At 39.3% G+C, this 14,577-nt stretch overlaps 1 protein-coding gene across 1 annotated transcript in view; it reads left to right on the top strand.

The window, feature by feature from the left end:
* Positions 1-14,493, top strand: part of HSD17B11 (hydroxysteroid 17-beta dehydrogenase 11) — a 40,364-nt gene extending 25,871 nt beyond the window's left edge. The window contains exons 5-7 of the mRNA XM_002913586.4: positions 700-837; positions 9,871-9,987; positions 13,625-14,493. Of these exons, the coding sequence (XP_002913632.1) occupies positions 700-837; positions 9,871-9,987; positions 13,625-13,715 (346 nt within the window). The 3' untranslated portion in view covers positions 13,716-14,493. The remainder of the gene's footprint in view (positions 1-699; positions 838-9,870; positions 9,988-13,624) is intronic.
* The last annotated feature ends 84 nt before the right edge of the window (positions 14,494-14,577 follow it).

Raw genomic sequence — 14,577 nt, forward strand, 5'->3', positions numbered from 1 at the left:
ATTACAATATAGTGGGGAAATAATCGAGACTAGGGGCCGGGGGGACCTCTTTGAGGAAGTGAAACTGAGACTTAAAGAGAAAAATAGGACTTGTCCAGAGAACTTTCCCAGGAATTCCTGGATATATTAGATAATTAACAGGCTATAGTGACATTAAATCTTACGGAAACAACAACAGCAAAAACAAACACTTGGCCAATTTTCCTAGCAAGACCTTTGAACCTACTTAGTTCTCACTTCAGTAAGTGATATTGGGACGTCGTAAGTGTTCTGTGTGATTGCATCTTAGACTTTAAGGAATGATTTATTGATTTATTTTTGAGAGAGAGACAGATCCTACACGCTTGAGCTCAAGCAGGGGGAGGAACAGAGGGAGAGGGAAGGAGAGAACCACAAGCAAGCTCCCTCTTGAGCGCAGAGCCTGACCTGGGCTCGATCTCATGAGCTTGAGATCATGATCTGAGCCGAAATCAGAGCCACCCAGGCGCCCTGCTTCTTAGATTTTAATGCCTGTCAGTTTACCTGAGGATCTGGAATGCACATTCTGATCTGGTAGGTCTGGGCTGGACCCCGAAACTCAGTTGATGGCAGTGAGGCTGGGCATAGGTCCACACTTAACTAGGGAAAACAGACATCTGAATTAAGTAGATGCAGCATCTTTCTAGAATTATCTTGTGAGCTCTCTGTGTTTATTTTCAGTTCGAGCAAGTTTGCTGCTGTTGGATTTCATAAAGCTTTGACTGAAGAACTGGCTGCCTTAGAAAGAACTGGAGTCAAAACAACATGTCTCTGCCCTAATTTCATAAACACTGGCTTCATCAAAAACCCAAGTACTGCGTAAGTTGAGATGGAAATGAAGACAGAAGGGTTGGTGATTACTATGAATATCAGCCATTCTGTGGGTTTTCTTAATTATTTTAATCCTTTAAAACACCTGATATGCAATGCCCTTAGCTCATCTCAATTTCAGCTCGTGTAGAGTGTGGGAAAACAGGTGGAGAGACAAAGAGAGGGAGAGAATGTGTATAAACATAAATATGAGTTAACTCAGGTGAACTTGCTAATAATCCTATTTCCTTTTTCCCCCCCTTTTCCTGGGCAGTGGTTCTCTGACTTAGGTATATACATATTTCACCAGGAGTGCTTGGGAACCACGTAGGGGTCCTACCTGCAGAGATGTTGATGCCTTGGGTTTGGCTGGGATAGGGTAGTGGTGGGGAAGGAGCTTGGGGCTTCTGTTTAACATGCACCATCAGTAATTCTGATACCGATAACCCAGGACCACAGTGTGAAAAACACCTTCCTTTGGTAATCTAGAGGTTATCCTCCAAAATGAGTACCAGTCTTTACTTGGTTAATAAATAAAACTACAGGGGCGCCTGGGTGGCTCAGTCGGTTAAGCATCTGACTCTTGAATTCAGCTCAGGTCCTGATGTCAGGGTCATGAGATCAAGCCCTACGTGGGGCTCCAAGCTGGGCATGGAACCTGCTTAGGATTCTCCCTCTCCCTCTGCCCCTCCCCCACCCCCTCTCCCTCTCTAAAATAAATAAATAAATATAACGATAAAGGATCAGTTCTGAGGTTAACTTTTAAAGTTTCCCCTTTTCGGAAATAGTTTTAATGGCTTCGTAAACATGAAGCATACTTTTTGAAAATTCCAATATAGAGAAAAATACAAATAAGTTCTTTTTGAGTTTCCTGGAAACCCTCTATCCAGTGCAGACTACTCTTAACATCTTGATGAACATCCTTCTAGATATCTCTCTATGTACTGCCTAAATGTCTGAATTTTATGTAACTGGGATATATTACACATGGTGTTCTGGACGCTGTAAGTCAAGTACTTATTTTGATCAGCGTTATGTCGTGGACATCATTTCCTGTTAGTAAATACAGAGTTTTATCATAAATTGTATCAAATGCTTAGTCTGAACAGTTGCGTCTACTAGTGATTTCCCCCGGCACAGCTGTGGTGAACATCCTGGTGCACGCACATTTTTCACATTTTGGTACTATCTCCTTCAGTAGATTTGATTTGATTATTTTATTTTTTAAAAGATTTTATTTACTGTGAGAGAGAGAGCGCGTAAGCAGGAGGAGGGGCAGAGGGAGAAGCAGACTCCCCACTGAGCAGGGAGCTGGACGACTGGACGATGTGGGACTTGATCCCAGGACCCCAGGCTCATGACCTGAATCAAAGGCAGAGGCTTAACCGACTGAGCCACCCAGGCGCCCCTAAACTTATTTTTATTTAGTTTTACACTAAAATTTCTCAGGTTTTTTTTTTTCCCCCTTCATGGCCTTTAGTTTCCGTGAGGTGTTTATAAATGTCCTTTTTCACCCCAAGCTTATGAAAATAACCACCTGTATTTTTTTTCTAGTACATTTATGATTGTGTTTTCACATTTAGACCTTTGCTCCACCCAAATTTAAGAGATAAGGTCACAGTATTGCTTAATTGTTTTTCCCCAATAGTTAATAAGTTATTTTGCATTATTTATTAAATTATACATCATTTCCTTCACTGCTTTGAAATGTCATCTTTATAATCTGCGTATTTACTGGGATCTACTTTTAGATTATCTATTGCACTGATAAGGTTCAATTTTTAAGTTTTATTCTGCCTCCTCAAATTTTCTCCCTCTTTCCTCCCATCCATCTGCCTTTGGTGAAAATATATTTTAAGTTAATGAAGAATATTCACTGTGGCCCTTTGGGAAAGTAGCAGGTTCTATTTAAATACAACTTAACCTAAATATGTATACCCACAGGTAGACAGAGTAGAAAGCCAACATCAGGTAGAAATTTGATAGCTGTCCAAAGATCTCAAGCCCCCTGAAGAATCTATCAAATTGTCCAGAGCCTATTTTTTTTAAATTTATCTATTTATTTTAGAGAGAGAGCACACAGGGGGAGGGGCAGCGGGAGAAGGAGAGAGAAACCCAAGCAGACTCCAGGCTGAGTGCAGAGCCCAGTGCAGGACTTGATCCCATGACCCTGAGATCACAACCTGAGCCAAAACCAAGAGTTGAACACCCAAACGACTGTGCTACCCAGATGCCCCAAGAGCCTATTTTTAAAATACAATTTTGTTAGAAAACAGAAGTGAACATATTTACTCCAGAAGGCCAATGTTTTAATTCACTTTTATTAATCAAGAAAACCCTACTTGGACCCTGAACAGAGAACATAAAGGACAAATTAATTTGGGCACCTGAGGAGTAAACCCTGACTGGGAGGAGTAGAATGAGGATAAAACTTTGCTAACCTGTCAGACAAGTATTATATGATCTCACTTATGTGTGCAATCTAAAAAAGCTGGACTCGTAAAAACACAGAGTAGAATGGTAGTTACCAGAAGCTGGGGGTGGGAGCACTGGGGAGATAATTGTTTCAGGGCATAAACTTGAAACCAGTAGATAAATAACTTCTGGAGTTCTAATGTTCATAGTGATTGTAGACAGCAATACTATATTATAAACATCAAAGTTGCTAAGACACCACATCTTAGTTGTTCCCATCACACACACACACGAAATCATGTGATAGAGGTGTTAGCTAATTCCATGGTAATCATATTGCAATATATAAAGTATCGGATCAATACATCATACACCTTAAACTTACATGTGATATGTGATGTGTCGGTTGTATCTCAATAAAAATAAATATTTTTTTTAAAACAGTCCATTAAAATTAAGAGGAAGTGTCAAAGGAAGAGGTGAGTTCCATCCTCAAGGATAAGATTTGCCAATTTCCTCCATCATCTTCAGGACGAAAACCCTCATTGGACCCTGATATAATACATTTGAGTCGGTTTTTTTCACCCAGACTGTCTTTCAGCAGTTAAAAACAGACACCGTATTTTTGAAAATGGTAATTGAATTTTTTAACCTTGCCCCCAGGACAAGGTTGCCCAAACTAACCTTTCTTATGGGCAAGAGTGCCCTCTCCTGGCAAAGTGCTACTAGTGACAATTAAAAAGTGGGAAGCTTGCTGAGTATACGTGTATATGTGCATATGTATCTTTGTTCACTTTTCTAACCATGTGGTTATGATTTTTTTTTGAAATGGAATTGCTGGATCAAAGAGTAGGAACTTATTTACTTTTGATAGATTTATTAGATTGCCCTGCAGGATTGTCCTGATTTATCCTGCCACCAGCAGGGTATGAAGTACCTATTCCCCTTATCTGTGCCAGCTTTGAATATTAGCACACGTTTAATCTTTGTCAGTGTGATGAAGGGAAAAAAGGACTTCTGTGTTATATTAATTTTTTTGATTATTAGAAAGGCTGATCATCTTTTCATATTTAATAAGTCCTGTTATTTTCTTTTCTCCACTCTGCTTACACAAATCAAGCTGCCTCATACAAGCACTTGAGAAATCAGCTTAAGGAAGTTCCCTCATGTTCCTAGTTTGTTGAGCGCTTTTCCGCCCCACATGAAAGCATCTTGGGTTGTGTCAAATGCTTTCTCTGTGTCTACTGAGATGATCATGTGCGGCTTTTCATATGATATATTGTAATGATTGATTTTTATATGGTGAAACACCTAGCATTCTTGGAGTTTTTTTGTGTGTTCTTTTTATTTACCTGTTCTATTTTTTTAAATTTCTTTAAAAAGATTTTATTTATTTATTTGACAGAGAGAGAGACAGCCACAAGAGAGGGAACACAAGCAAGGGGAGTGGGAGAGGAAGAAGCAGGCTCATAGCAGAGGAGCCTGATGTGGGGCTCGATCCTACAACGCCGGGATCACGCCCTGAGCCGAAGGCAGACGCTTAACCACTGTGCCACCCAGGCGCCCCTACCTGTTTTATTTTAGAGAGAGAGAGAGAGAGAGAAGAGCCAGGGGAGGGACAGAGGGAGAGGGAGAGAATCTCAAGCAGACTCTTCACCAAGCCCGATGCAGGGCTCAACCTCACAACCTCGATATCATGAGCTGAGCTGAAACCAAGAATTGGATGCTTAACCAGCCAAGCCATCCTGATGTCCCTGCCTTGCATTCTTGCAATAAATCTCACTTGGCCATGGTATATAATCCTTTTTTAAAAAAGATTTTATTTATTTATTTGAGAGAGAGAGAGTGAGCTAGAGAGAATGAGAACACAAGTGGGAAGGGGCAGAGGAAGAGGGAGAGGCAGACTCTTTGCTGAGCAGGGAGCCTGACATGGGGCTCGATCCCCAGACTCCAGCATTATGACCTGAACTGAAGGCAGACACTTAACTGACTGAGCCACCAGGCACCCTTATAATCCTTTTACTATGAAGCTGCATTTGGTTTGATGCTGGATTTTATTGAGGATATTTGTATCTGTATTCATAAGAGATACCATTGTTTAGTTTTCTAGTGATATCTTCGTCTGGCTTTAGTTACAGGGTAACTCTGGCTTTTAGACTGAGCTAGGAAGAGTTGTATTTTTTTGAAGAATTTTAAGAACTTTAAAGAAGGACTGATGTTAATTCTTTAAACATTAAGTAGAGTTTTTCATAAAGCTATCTGAAATGTTACCCAGAATTTTTATTTTTTTATTTTTTATTTTTTTATTTTTTATTTTTTTATTTTTTTTAAAGATTTTATTTATTTATTTGGCAGAGATAGAGACAGCCAGCGAGAGAGGGAACAGGGAGAGTGGGAGAGGAAGAAGCAGGCTCACAGCAGAGGAGCCCGAATGTGGGGCTCGATCCCACAACGCTGGGATCACGCCCTGAGCCGAAGGCAGACGCTTAACCGCTGTGCCACCCAGGCGCCCCTACCCAGAATTTTTAAAAAAGATTTTATTTATTTATTTGACAGAGAGAGAGACAGCCAGTGAGAGGGAACACAAGCAGGGGGAGTGGGAGAGGAAGAAGCAGGCTCCCAGCGGAGCAGGGAGCCTGATGTGGGGCTCGATCCCAGGTCCCTAGGATCATGCCCTGTGCTGAAGGCAGAGGCTTAACAACTGAGCCACCCAGGTGCCCCGTTACTCAGATTTTATATTTTCTCTTGAATCAGTTGTAGTGCTTTGTGTTTTTCTAGGAATTTGTACATTTCTTCTAGGTCATCTAATTGTTGGCACACAATTGTTCATAGTATTCTCTTATAACCCCTTTTATGTCTGTAAGGTTGGCAGTAATGTCCTCATTTTCATAATAATATAAGTATTGTGCCCTCGCATGCATTCCCCTTCCCACACCAACAGATAGGCCTGAGGTATTATGGGACAGTTTCTACAAAATCCATCATGAGCATTTATTTAATAGGATTTGCCACTCTTACTAAGACTAGACTGTCAGGGAAAAATAATTTTCCACGTACTGATACTTTCATGATTAAGATTTTATTCTGCCAAGATATTATTTTCTGGAGGCCTTTTCTTTTTGGCCCTATAAAAATCATGGTATTGGCCAGCCATTAAATTTAATGAAAATTTCTTTGGCAGAGGCTAAGACTTTGGGTAAAGAGATCAAATACACTAAGAAAAGTTTAGTCAATGCAACACCATTTGATTGGTAGGTTCACAAGGCCACGGTGTGAATGGGGAAGTATACGGTACTGTTTACACAGGTGTTTGCGAGCTTTCGTGGAGCTTGGGAATAGTGAAGTCTGGTAGCGATATGCTAGAAAGTGAATTTCCTTCTGAACACTTCAAGGCACCAGCATCTTTCAGTTTCTAGGTTCCTTCTCCTTGGTGCTCTGCTTATGCCACAGGCTAAAGGTGGGCTTAGTCTTCTTCAAGCTTCCATTGCCTTTCATTTTTACCTCCTCTGGGCCAAAATCTATCATCTTTATAATTATATTTCCTCTTCTATTGCATCACCACGTGTTTCCTATATAATATTTCAGGGTCCAGGGGGAGCATAGTATTTTCATAAATGAACTATACTGAGAATGAAAGATCATGTCATATACATTTTAAACTCTGCTGTCCTTGGTATATTCCATTATCATGCTCAATTTTTTAGATTTAAATTCAATTAGCTAACATATAGTGTATCATTAGTTTTTGGTGTGGTATTCAATGATTCATTAGTTAGGTATAACATCCAGTGCTTATCACATCACGTGCCCTCCTTAATGCCCATCACCCGGTTATCCCATCCCCCCAACACACCTCCCTTTCCACAACCCTCAGTTTGTTTCCCAGAGTCAAGAGTTTCTCATGGTTTGGCTTCCTCTCTGGTTTCTTCCCATTCAGTTTTCTCCCTTCCCCTATGATCCTCATATGAATCACGCTCACTTTTGAGTATAATACTACACTTCTCAACTGTCCTAATTTTACTTTACTGCACGTTTTTTTCTTTCCAAATGAACTATTCTGTATTTGTTCCTTTATATTTGTTCTCATCCAATTCCTTTTGTCTCACTTCTCTTAACTAGTCACACACATTTAAAATCTGCCTCCCCAGAATGTTACTCACTCAAATAGTGTGGTGATGTTGGCAAATTTCATGAGTGTATGTAATTATGTACCTTTTTTTCCAAGTCATCGATAAAATGTTAAAAACTTAGGATCAGGGGCGCCTGGGTGGCACAGTCGTTAAGCGTCTGCCTTCGGCTCAGGGCGTGATCCCAGCATTCTGGGATCGAGTCCCGCATCGGGCTCCTCTGCTGGGAGCCTGCTTCTTCCTCTCCCACTCCCCTGCTGTGTTCCGTCTCTCGCTGGCTGTCTCTCTGTCACATAAATAAATAAAATCTTTAAAAAAAAAACCCAAAACTTAGGACCAGTTCTTATGTAACACCATCCAAAGTGCACGTGCTCTAACACGCAGATAGCAAAGGCCACCTTTTAGAGACCTCCTGCTACTCCACAGTGCGTATGCCAGGGTGATTATACAGTGAGGGTGCAACATGGAACTAAGTAACAAGGCTGAAAAGTAAACCAAGACCTAGTAAATATAAAGGTTCCCTATGGAGATGAAGGACCTAGAATCGGGCACATTTTTTGTTTTGTTTTGTTTTTTAAATATTTTTATTTTATTTTCAATTTAAATTGAATTAATTAACATATAATGTATTATTAGTTTCAGGGGTACAGGTCTGTGATTCATCAGTCTTATATGATACTCAGTGCTCATTACAACACATACCCTCCCCAGTGCCCATCACCCAGTGACTCCATCCCCCCACCCCTATCCCCTCCAGCAACCCTCAGTTTGTTTCCTGAGATTAAGAGTCTCTTAAGGTTCGTCTCCCTCTCTGGTTTCATCTTGTTTCATTTTTTCCTCTCTTCCCCTATGATCCTCTGCCTTGTTTCTCAAATTCCACGTATCAATGAAATCATATGATAGTTGTCTTTCTCTGATTGACTTATTTCACTTAGCATAATACCCTCTAGCTCCATCCATGTCCTTGCAAATGGCAAGATGTCATTTTTGATGGCTGCATAATATTCCATTACACACACACACACACACACACACACACACACACACACACACCATCTTCTTTATCCATTCATACATAGATGGACATCTGGGCTCTTTCCATAGTTTGGCTATTGTGGACATTGCTGCTATAAACATGGGGGTGCAGGTGCCTCTTTGGATCACTACATTTGTGTCTTTGGGGTAAATACCCAGCAGTGCAATTGCTGGGTCATAGGGTAGTTCTATTTTCAACTTTTTGAGGAACCTCCAGACTGTTTTCCAGAGTGGCTGCACCAGCTTGCATTCCCACCAACAGTGTAAGAGGGTTCCCCTTTCTCCACATCCTCACCAACATCTGGTTGTTTCCTGGCTTGTTAATTTTAGCCATTCTGACTGGTGTGAGGTGGTATCACATTGTGGTTTTGATTTGTATTTCCCTGATGCCGAGTGATATTGGGTGATACTGAGCACTTTTCCATGTGTCTGTTGTCCATTTGGTTGTCTTCTTTGCAGAAATGTCTGTTCATGTTTTCTGCCCATTTCTTTTTTTTTTTTTAAGATTTTATTTATTTATTCGACAGAGATAGAGACAGCCAGCGAGAGAGGGAACACAAGCAGGGGAGTGGGAGAGGAAGAAGCAGGCTCATAGCAGAAGAGCCTGGTGGGGCTCGATCCCATAATGCTGGGATCACGCCCTGAGCCGAAGGCAGACGCTTAACCGCTGTGCCCCCCAGGCGCCCCCTGCCCATTTCTTGATTGGATTATTTGTTCCTTGGGTGTTGTTAAGTTCTTTATAGATTTTGGATACTAGGCACTGAGCACATTTTTATACTTTCATTTTCTCTGATACTTTAGAAATTGTTCGCTAAAGAGTCTTAGTATATAATAAAACGTGTATAATAGTATTTGACTTTTTCCCCAACACCTCTAAAGATTGTTTTCAAGATTCTATTTATTTATTTATTTATTTGAGAGAGAGCAAAAGAGAAGGAGAGCACAAGCAGGGGGAGGGACAGAGAGAGAGGGAGAAGCAGACTCCCCGCTAAGCAGGATGTCCCAATGTGGGGTTTGATCCCAGGACTCTGGGACCATGACCTGAGCTCAATTGACTGAGCTCAATGGACTGGCCACCTAGGCTCCCCAAGACTTCTAAAGATTTAAAAGTGAGTTTGTCAGTCTTAATCTAACTCAATTATTTTTGAGTTCTGGCTACTTCTATAATTCTCATTTGCAAAATTAGGACTGTAGTCTCTCCGTCACAGGCTGTTGCAAAACTTCAGTGTGATGGCCTGTGGGGCGTGTTTAGCACAGTGCACAGTATGTGATAAGCACTAAATAAATGGTTGTGGCTATTATTCATCCTACAGCAGCTACTATTTTTGAGCACTTGTAGTGGGCCAGGTACTGTAAGTCCGTTATGTTGTGCTAACTACGGTAATTTAGCTTCTTTGTTTAGCGCCTAACTAAAGCCAAAGCGTCCATGAAGTGTTTGGCTGCTGAAGACTGCTTCTGATTTCAGTTTGGGACCCACCCTGGAACCGGAGGAAGTGGTAGGCAAGCTGGTGAATGGGATCCTGACTGAGCAGAAAATGATTTTTATTCCATCTTCTATAAGCTTTTTAACAGTGATGGAAAAGTAAGTGATATTTACGTTTATCAGCATGATAAATATTTATGTATTACATCTTTTTACTCAGATTTAAAACGAGACATTTGGTAAAGTACAATTAAATGGAATTAAGGTATAAAAAAGATAGGCTTCAACAATCCATCAGTTTTTAAAACCACATTTGTTAATCCTTGAAGCAACGTTTGTATAGCAACGGGGTTAAGGAACTGAATAATTTCCACAAGTTTTTAAGTTCTCTTTTTAGAGAAAGAAAGATGTATATTTCTGAAAGTCTTGTCTCACAGATGAATGACTATAAAGAAGGATAGTTGTTGTTTTTTTAAAGATTTTATTTATTTATTTATTTGTCACAGAGAGCGAGAGAGAGGGAAAGAGCACAAGCAGGGGGAGCAGCAGAGAGAGAGAGGGAGAAGCAGGCTCTGCACTGAGCAGGGAGCCCGATGCGGGACTCAATCCCAGGACCCTGGGATCATGACCTAAGCTGGAGGCAGACACTTAACTGACTGAGCCACTCTGGCATCCCAAGAAGGATAGCTTGTAAGCATCATTACATAATGGAATCATGGAACTACGATATTGGAGGAGACCATAGTTAGGTTTAGATATTCATCTAAATATGCAAAGATAATCATCGGGCTCTTATTTTGTGTAAAATCATACTGAAGCATGGGAACTGTTAAATAACCTTTTAGAATTTTAGAGATCCTTGAGCCTGACTACTTGTATGGACCAGTGGCATCAGCATCACCTGGGAGTGTGTTAGAAAAACAGAATCCCTTGATGTCCTGAATCAGAATTTGCATTCTTGTAGCATCCACAGGTGATTTGAATGCATATTCAAATTTGAGAAGCATTTCTTTAGGGCACTAGCTCTCAGCTTTAGTCACATTGGCATTCACTTGGGAGTTTTCAAAGTACTAACGCCTGGGACCTACTCCCCACGACTGATGTAATTGGCCTGGATGTGGGCCGGTCTCTGAGAGATACAACTTTCCAAGTGATTCTGATGTACAGCCAAGATTGGAAACCACTGGCTTAACCACCTTCCTCATAACATATTGCCTTATTACTCATATGGGAACACCGTGTAGCAGTGAGGCTGGTCCAGGTCATGAGGGGAATGTGAAGAGGTGGCTTAGGTTAAAAGAGGGAAGGAAGGAAGGAAGCCAGCCAGCCAGCCAGCCAGCCAGCCAGCCAGCCTGCCTCTTGTTCTCTGTCCCTACAGTCAGGTTTCTGCAACATGGTGGGGTATCAGGATCGCTTGGGAAGATAATTTTAAATATCTGTCACATGGAGACAGATAGACATTATAGGACTGTGAAGTATAAATAAAATGGCACACTTAAATTATTTAGTATACTATAAATACTCAATAAATGTTATATACAGCTATTATTATTATAAGTAACGCTATTATTAACATTGCCAATTTTTCTCTGACTGTGAATGTTTGGTGCTCAGTTGCCAGGCCTTGTTTTAATGCTATCTGGTCAGATGTCTGTATATGCAGTTGACCCTGAACAGCATGGCTCTGAACTGCAGGGGTCCACTTAGAGGTGGATTTTTTTTTTTATACAATACAGTACTATAAATGTATTTTCTCTTCCTTATGATTTTCTTAATAACATTTTATTTTCTCTAGTTTACTTTATTGTAAGACTATAGTATGGGGGAGGGGGGAAGAATATAGCGTATAATACATATAACATGTAAAACACATGTTGATTGTTTAGGTGGTCAGTAAGGCTTCTGGTCAACAGTACGCTTTTAGTAGTTAAGTTTTTGGAGAGTCAGAAGATATATGTGTGTTGTGCAAGGTTCAACTGTAGTTACACCAACTTACATATTCTGTTTAGATTCTCAGTTCCATCGGAATGTGGCGAATTCCTCCATATTCTTAAGTACCGGCATTCCTCATTCTATTACCCTTCACCTCACTGTACTCTCAGATACTGTGTTTTTACAAACTGAAGGTTTGTGGTAACCCTGTATCAAGCAACCTTGTCAGTGTCATTTTTCCAGCACTGTTTTTTGACTTCATGTCTCTGTCACATGCCGATAACTCTTGCACTGTTTCACACTTTTTCACGATTATATTTGTTACGGTGATCTGTGATCGCTGATTACAACCCCCTGAAAGCCCAGATGTTGGTTAGCATGTTTTAGCAATAAAGTGTCTTTTAATTACAATCTATAAAATTTTTTTAGACATAATGCTATTGCACACTTAATAGACTACGGTATAGTGTAAACATAATCTTTATATGCACTGGGACACCAAAAAATTTCACTGGACTCACTTTATTGTGATATTCGCTTTATTGCAGCAGTTCGGCACCAAACCTGCAGTATCTCTGAGGTCTGCCCAAATTAGACCTACTACGTGTCCACCATGTACAAAATAAAGTGTTTAAAGCATTTTATATTAACACATTGATTCTTCACAAGAACGCGATGGAGTAGGTGTTAATTTTTCCATTTTCAAGTGAGGAGTTTAAACTCAAAAGTTAAATAACTTGTTCAGCATTATGCTCAAAACCAAGTGCTTTATCTGCATTTTCATTTAGCAGTTCTGTCTCCTCAGTCTCTCAGTGGAACATTTTAAATAATATTTTAGATTATAAAGTATAAAATTAGTTCCTGTTCTCACTTCCTTTCCCATGTCATGTGTCTTTTTTTAAAAGCCTTTAGCCTCTCAACTCTTCAGTTCAGACACCTCCTCTCTTAGATCCTCTGAGAAACACAGGCGTATATCTAGTTCAAAAACTAAATATTTCAAGTCACTCCTACCCTAAAGGTGGTGAAGCCTCCTTCCTTTTCCTTTTGACAATGAAATGGATTTAATTGGAAAGAACACATAGTAGTGACTCAGAGTTAAATCTCCTAATCTTAAGACTAATCTTGTGTATCTAACTGAACCTTAAAAAAAAAAGACTGATCTTGTTTAAGATAATACATGATAAAGGATACACCCAAATCACAGATTATAGATATGTAGTATCTCTATTGATTGAGAAACTACTGATGACAAGAAGTTGCTATGAATTTTTTTTGTTTGCTGTCACAGCAGCACTTACATCCATTAGAAAATAGTGCAGGGAAGTAAGAGACAAATCATATCTTTAGTTTTTAGACAAGGATTATAGCACATACTCATCCGAGGCTCTCCGTAGACGGTAGGATGGAAAGATCCATCCTGCAGACATTTCCATAGCCAGCTGTGGATGAGAAAACAGCATTATAATGGGGAGACTTTACAAATACCCATTATTAAGTGGGGACTAGGGCAAAAAGGCTAAAGTCTGTTTTTTAAAGAAATATCCAAAAACTTCCTTATTCTTAAAGGAAAGAGAGAAAGAAAGAAAAAAGAAAGAGAAAGGAAAAGAGAAAGTCCAACAAAATAGTTTCCATCTTGTATGTGCCTGTTCTCCCTTCCTCTCATTGTATCACAGGGCTGTGTGACTGTATTCCAGTGTTTGATTTATACACTAAGTACAGCTGCCTCATACATAGAATATAAATTAAAAAGTTCTTTTTCTTATGCAAAAAAGGATAATACATGAGAAATGTAAGTGTTTTAAAAGATATTTTACAAATGCACTTAATATTAATTTCCTAATTATTTTCATGTATCTTTTTTTAGGATCCTTCCTGAGCGTTTCCTGGCATTTTTAAAACGCAAGATCAATATTAGGTTTGATGCAGTTATTGGATATAAAACTAAAGGACAATAAATCCTACATGGACTACATTCCACGTTTAGTTGATGTAAATACATATCTTCAAAAATACCTGCTTTCCAAAAGAGTATTATATTTAAGTAGCATAACTGAAATTCTTCTTCATACATTAGCTATAAATAAATAGAACTGATATACCAGGGTTAAGTCGATTTTATCTAATACTAATCAGATTTAATATTTAGACTTCTGCTTTTCCTCATTATCTTTCTTTCTTCAATGTCATCTTTTGAGGCCCTGGCAGTCCTCATTTATTATTACTTGTCCTTTAGCAGAAAGCTAATTTCATACAATACAAAGAGGGGAATATCTTAGGAATTGACCTTATAGAAAATGGAGAAAAGGAACAGAAATAATTTTATAATAATTTCTAAGATTTTGTGGCTTGTGAAGTCTTTCCAAAATTTGTACTATAAATGTGTAAATATATTTTTATTTCGAATTGCACTTCAATTTTATATAATTCACGTTTCCTTTTCTATTTTCTGTAAAAAAAAAAAAAAACAACTTCAGGCTCTCTAAATACACTGAAGGACTATATCTAGTGGCATTTCACAGTTTCATATGATGTAAGAAATATCACTCAAACATTTCATCTTACACATTACCACTCTGTTTCCTGAAAGGTGCCTCACATTCCAAAGCCAGACATTTTAGCTCAAGGAAACCAGAGATCGACACGTGTTGCAGGTATAAAGACATCATTGGGATTTGAGGTAGAGAATTAGGAGAATGTACCCGCAATGGCAACAATAAACAGATCAGACTTAAACTTTTGTCTCCATCTTTTCATCTTGAGCAGAACTTGGCTTAACCTTCATATTAAAGGAAAATGGATTATGCAAAGAACTTTTTT

This window comes from Ailuropoda melanoleuca, chromosome 11 (genome assembly GCF_002007445.2).
Source record: "Ailuropoda melanoleuca isolate Jingjing chromosome 11, ASM200744v2, whole genome shotgun sequence".
NCBI lineage: Eukaryota > Metazoa > Chordata > Mammalia > Carnivora > Ursidae > Ailuropoda > Ailuropoda melanoleuca.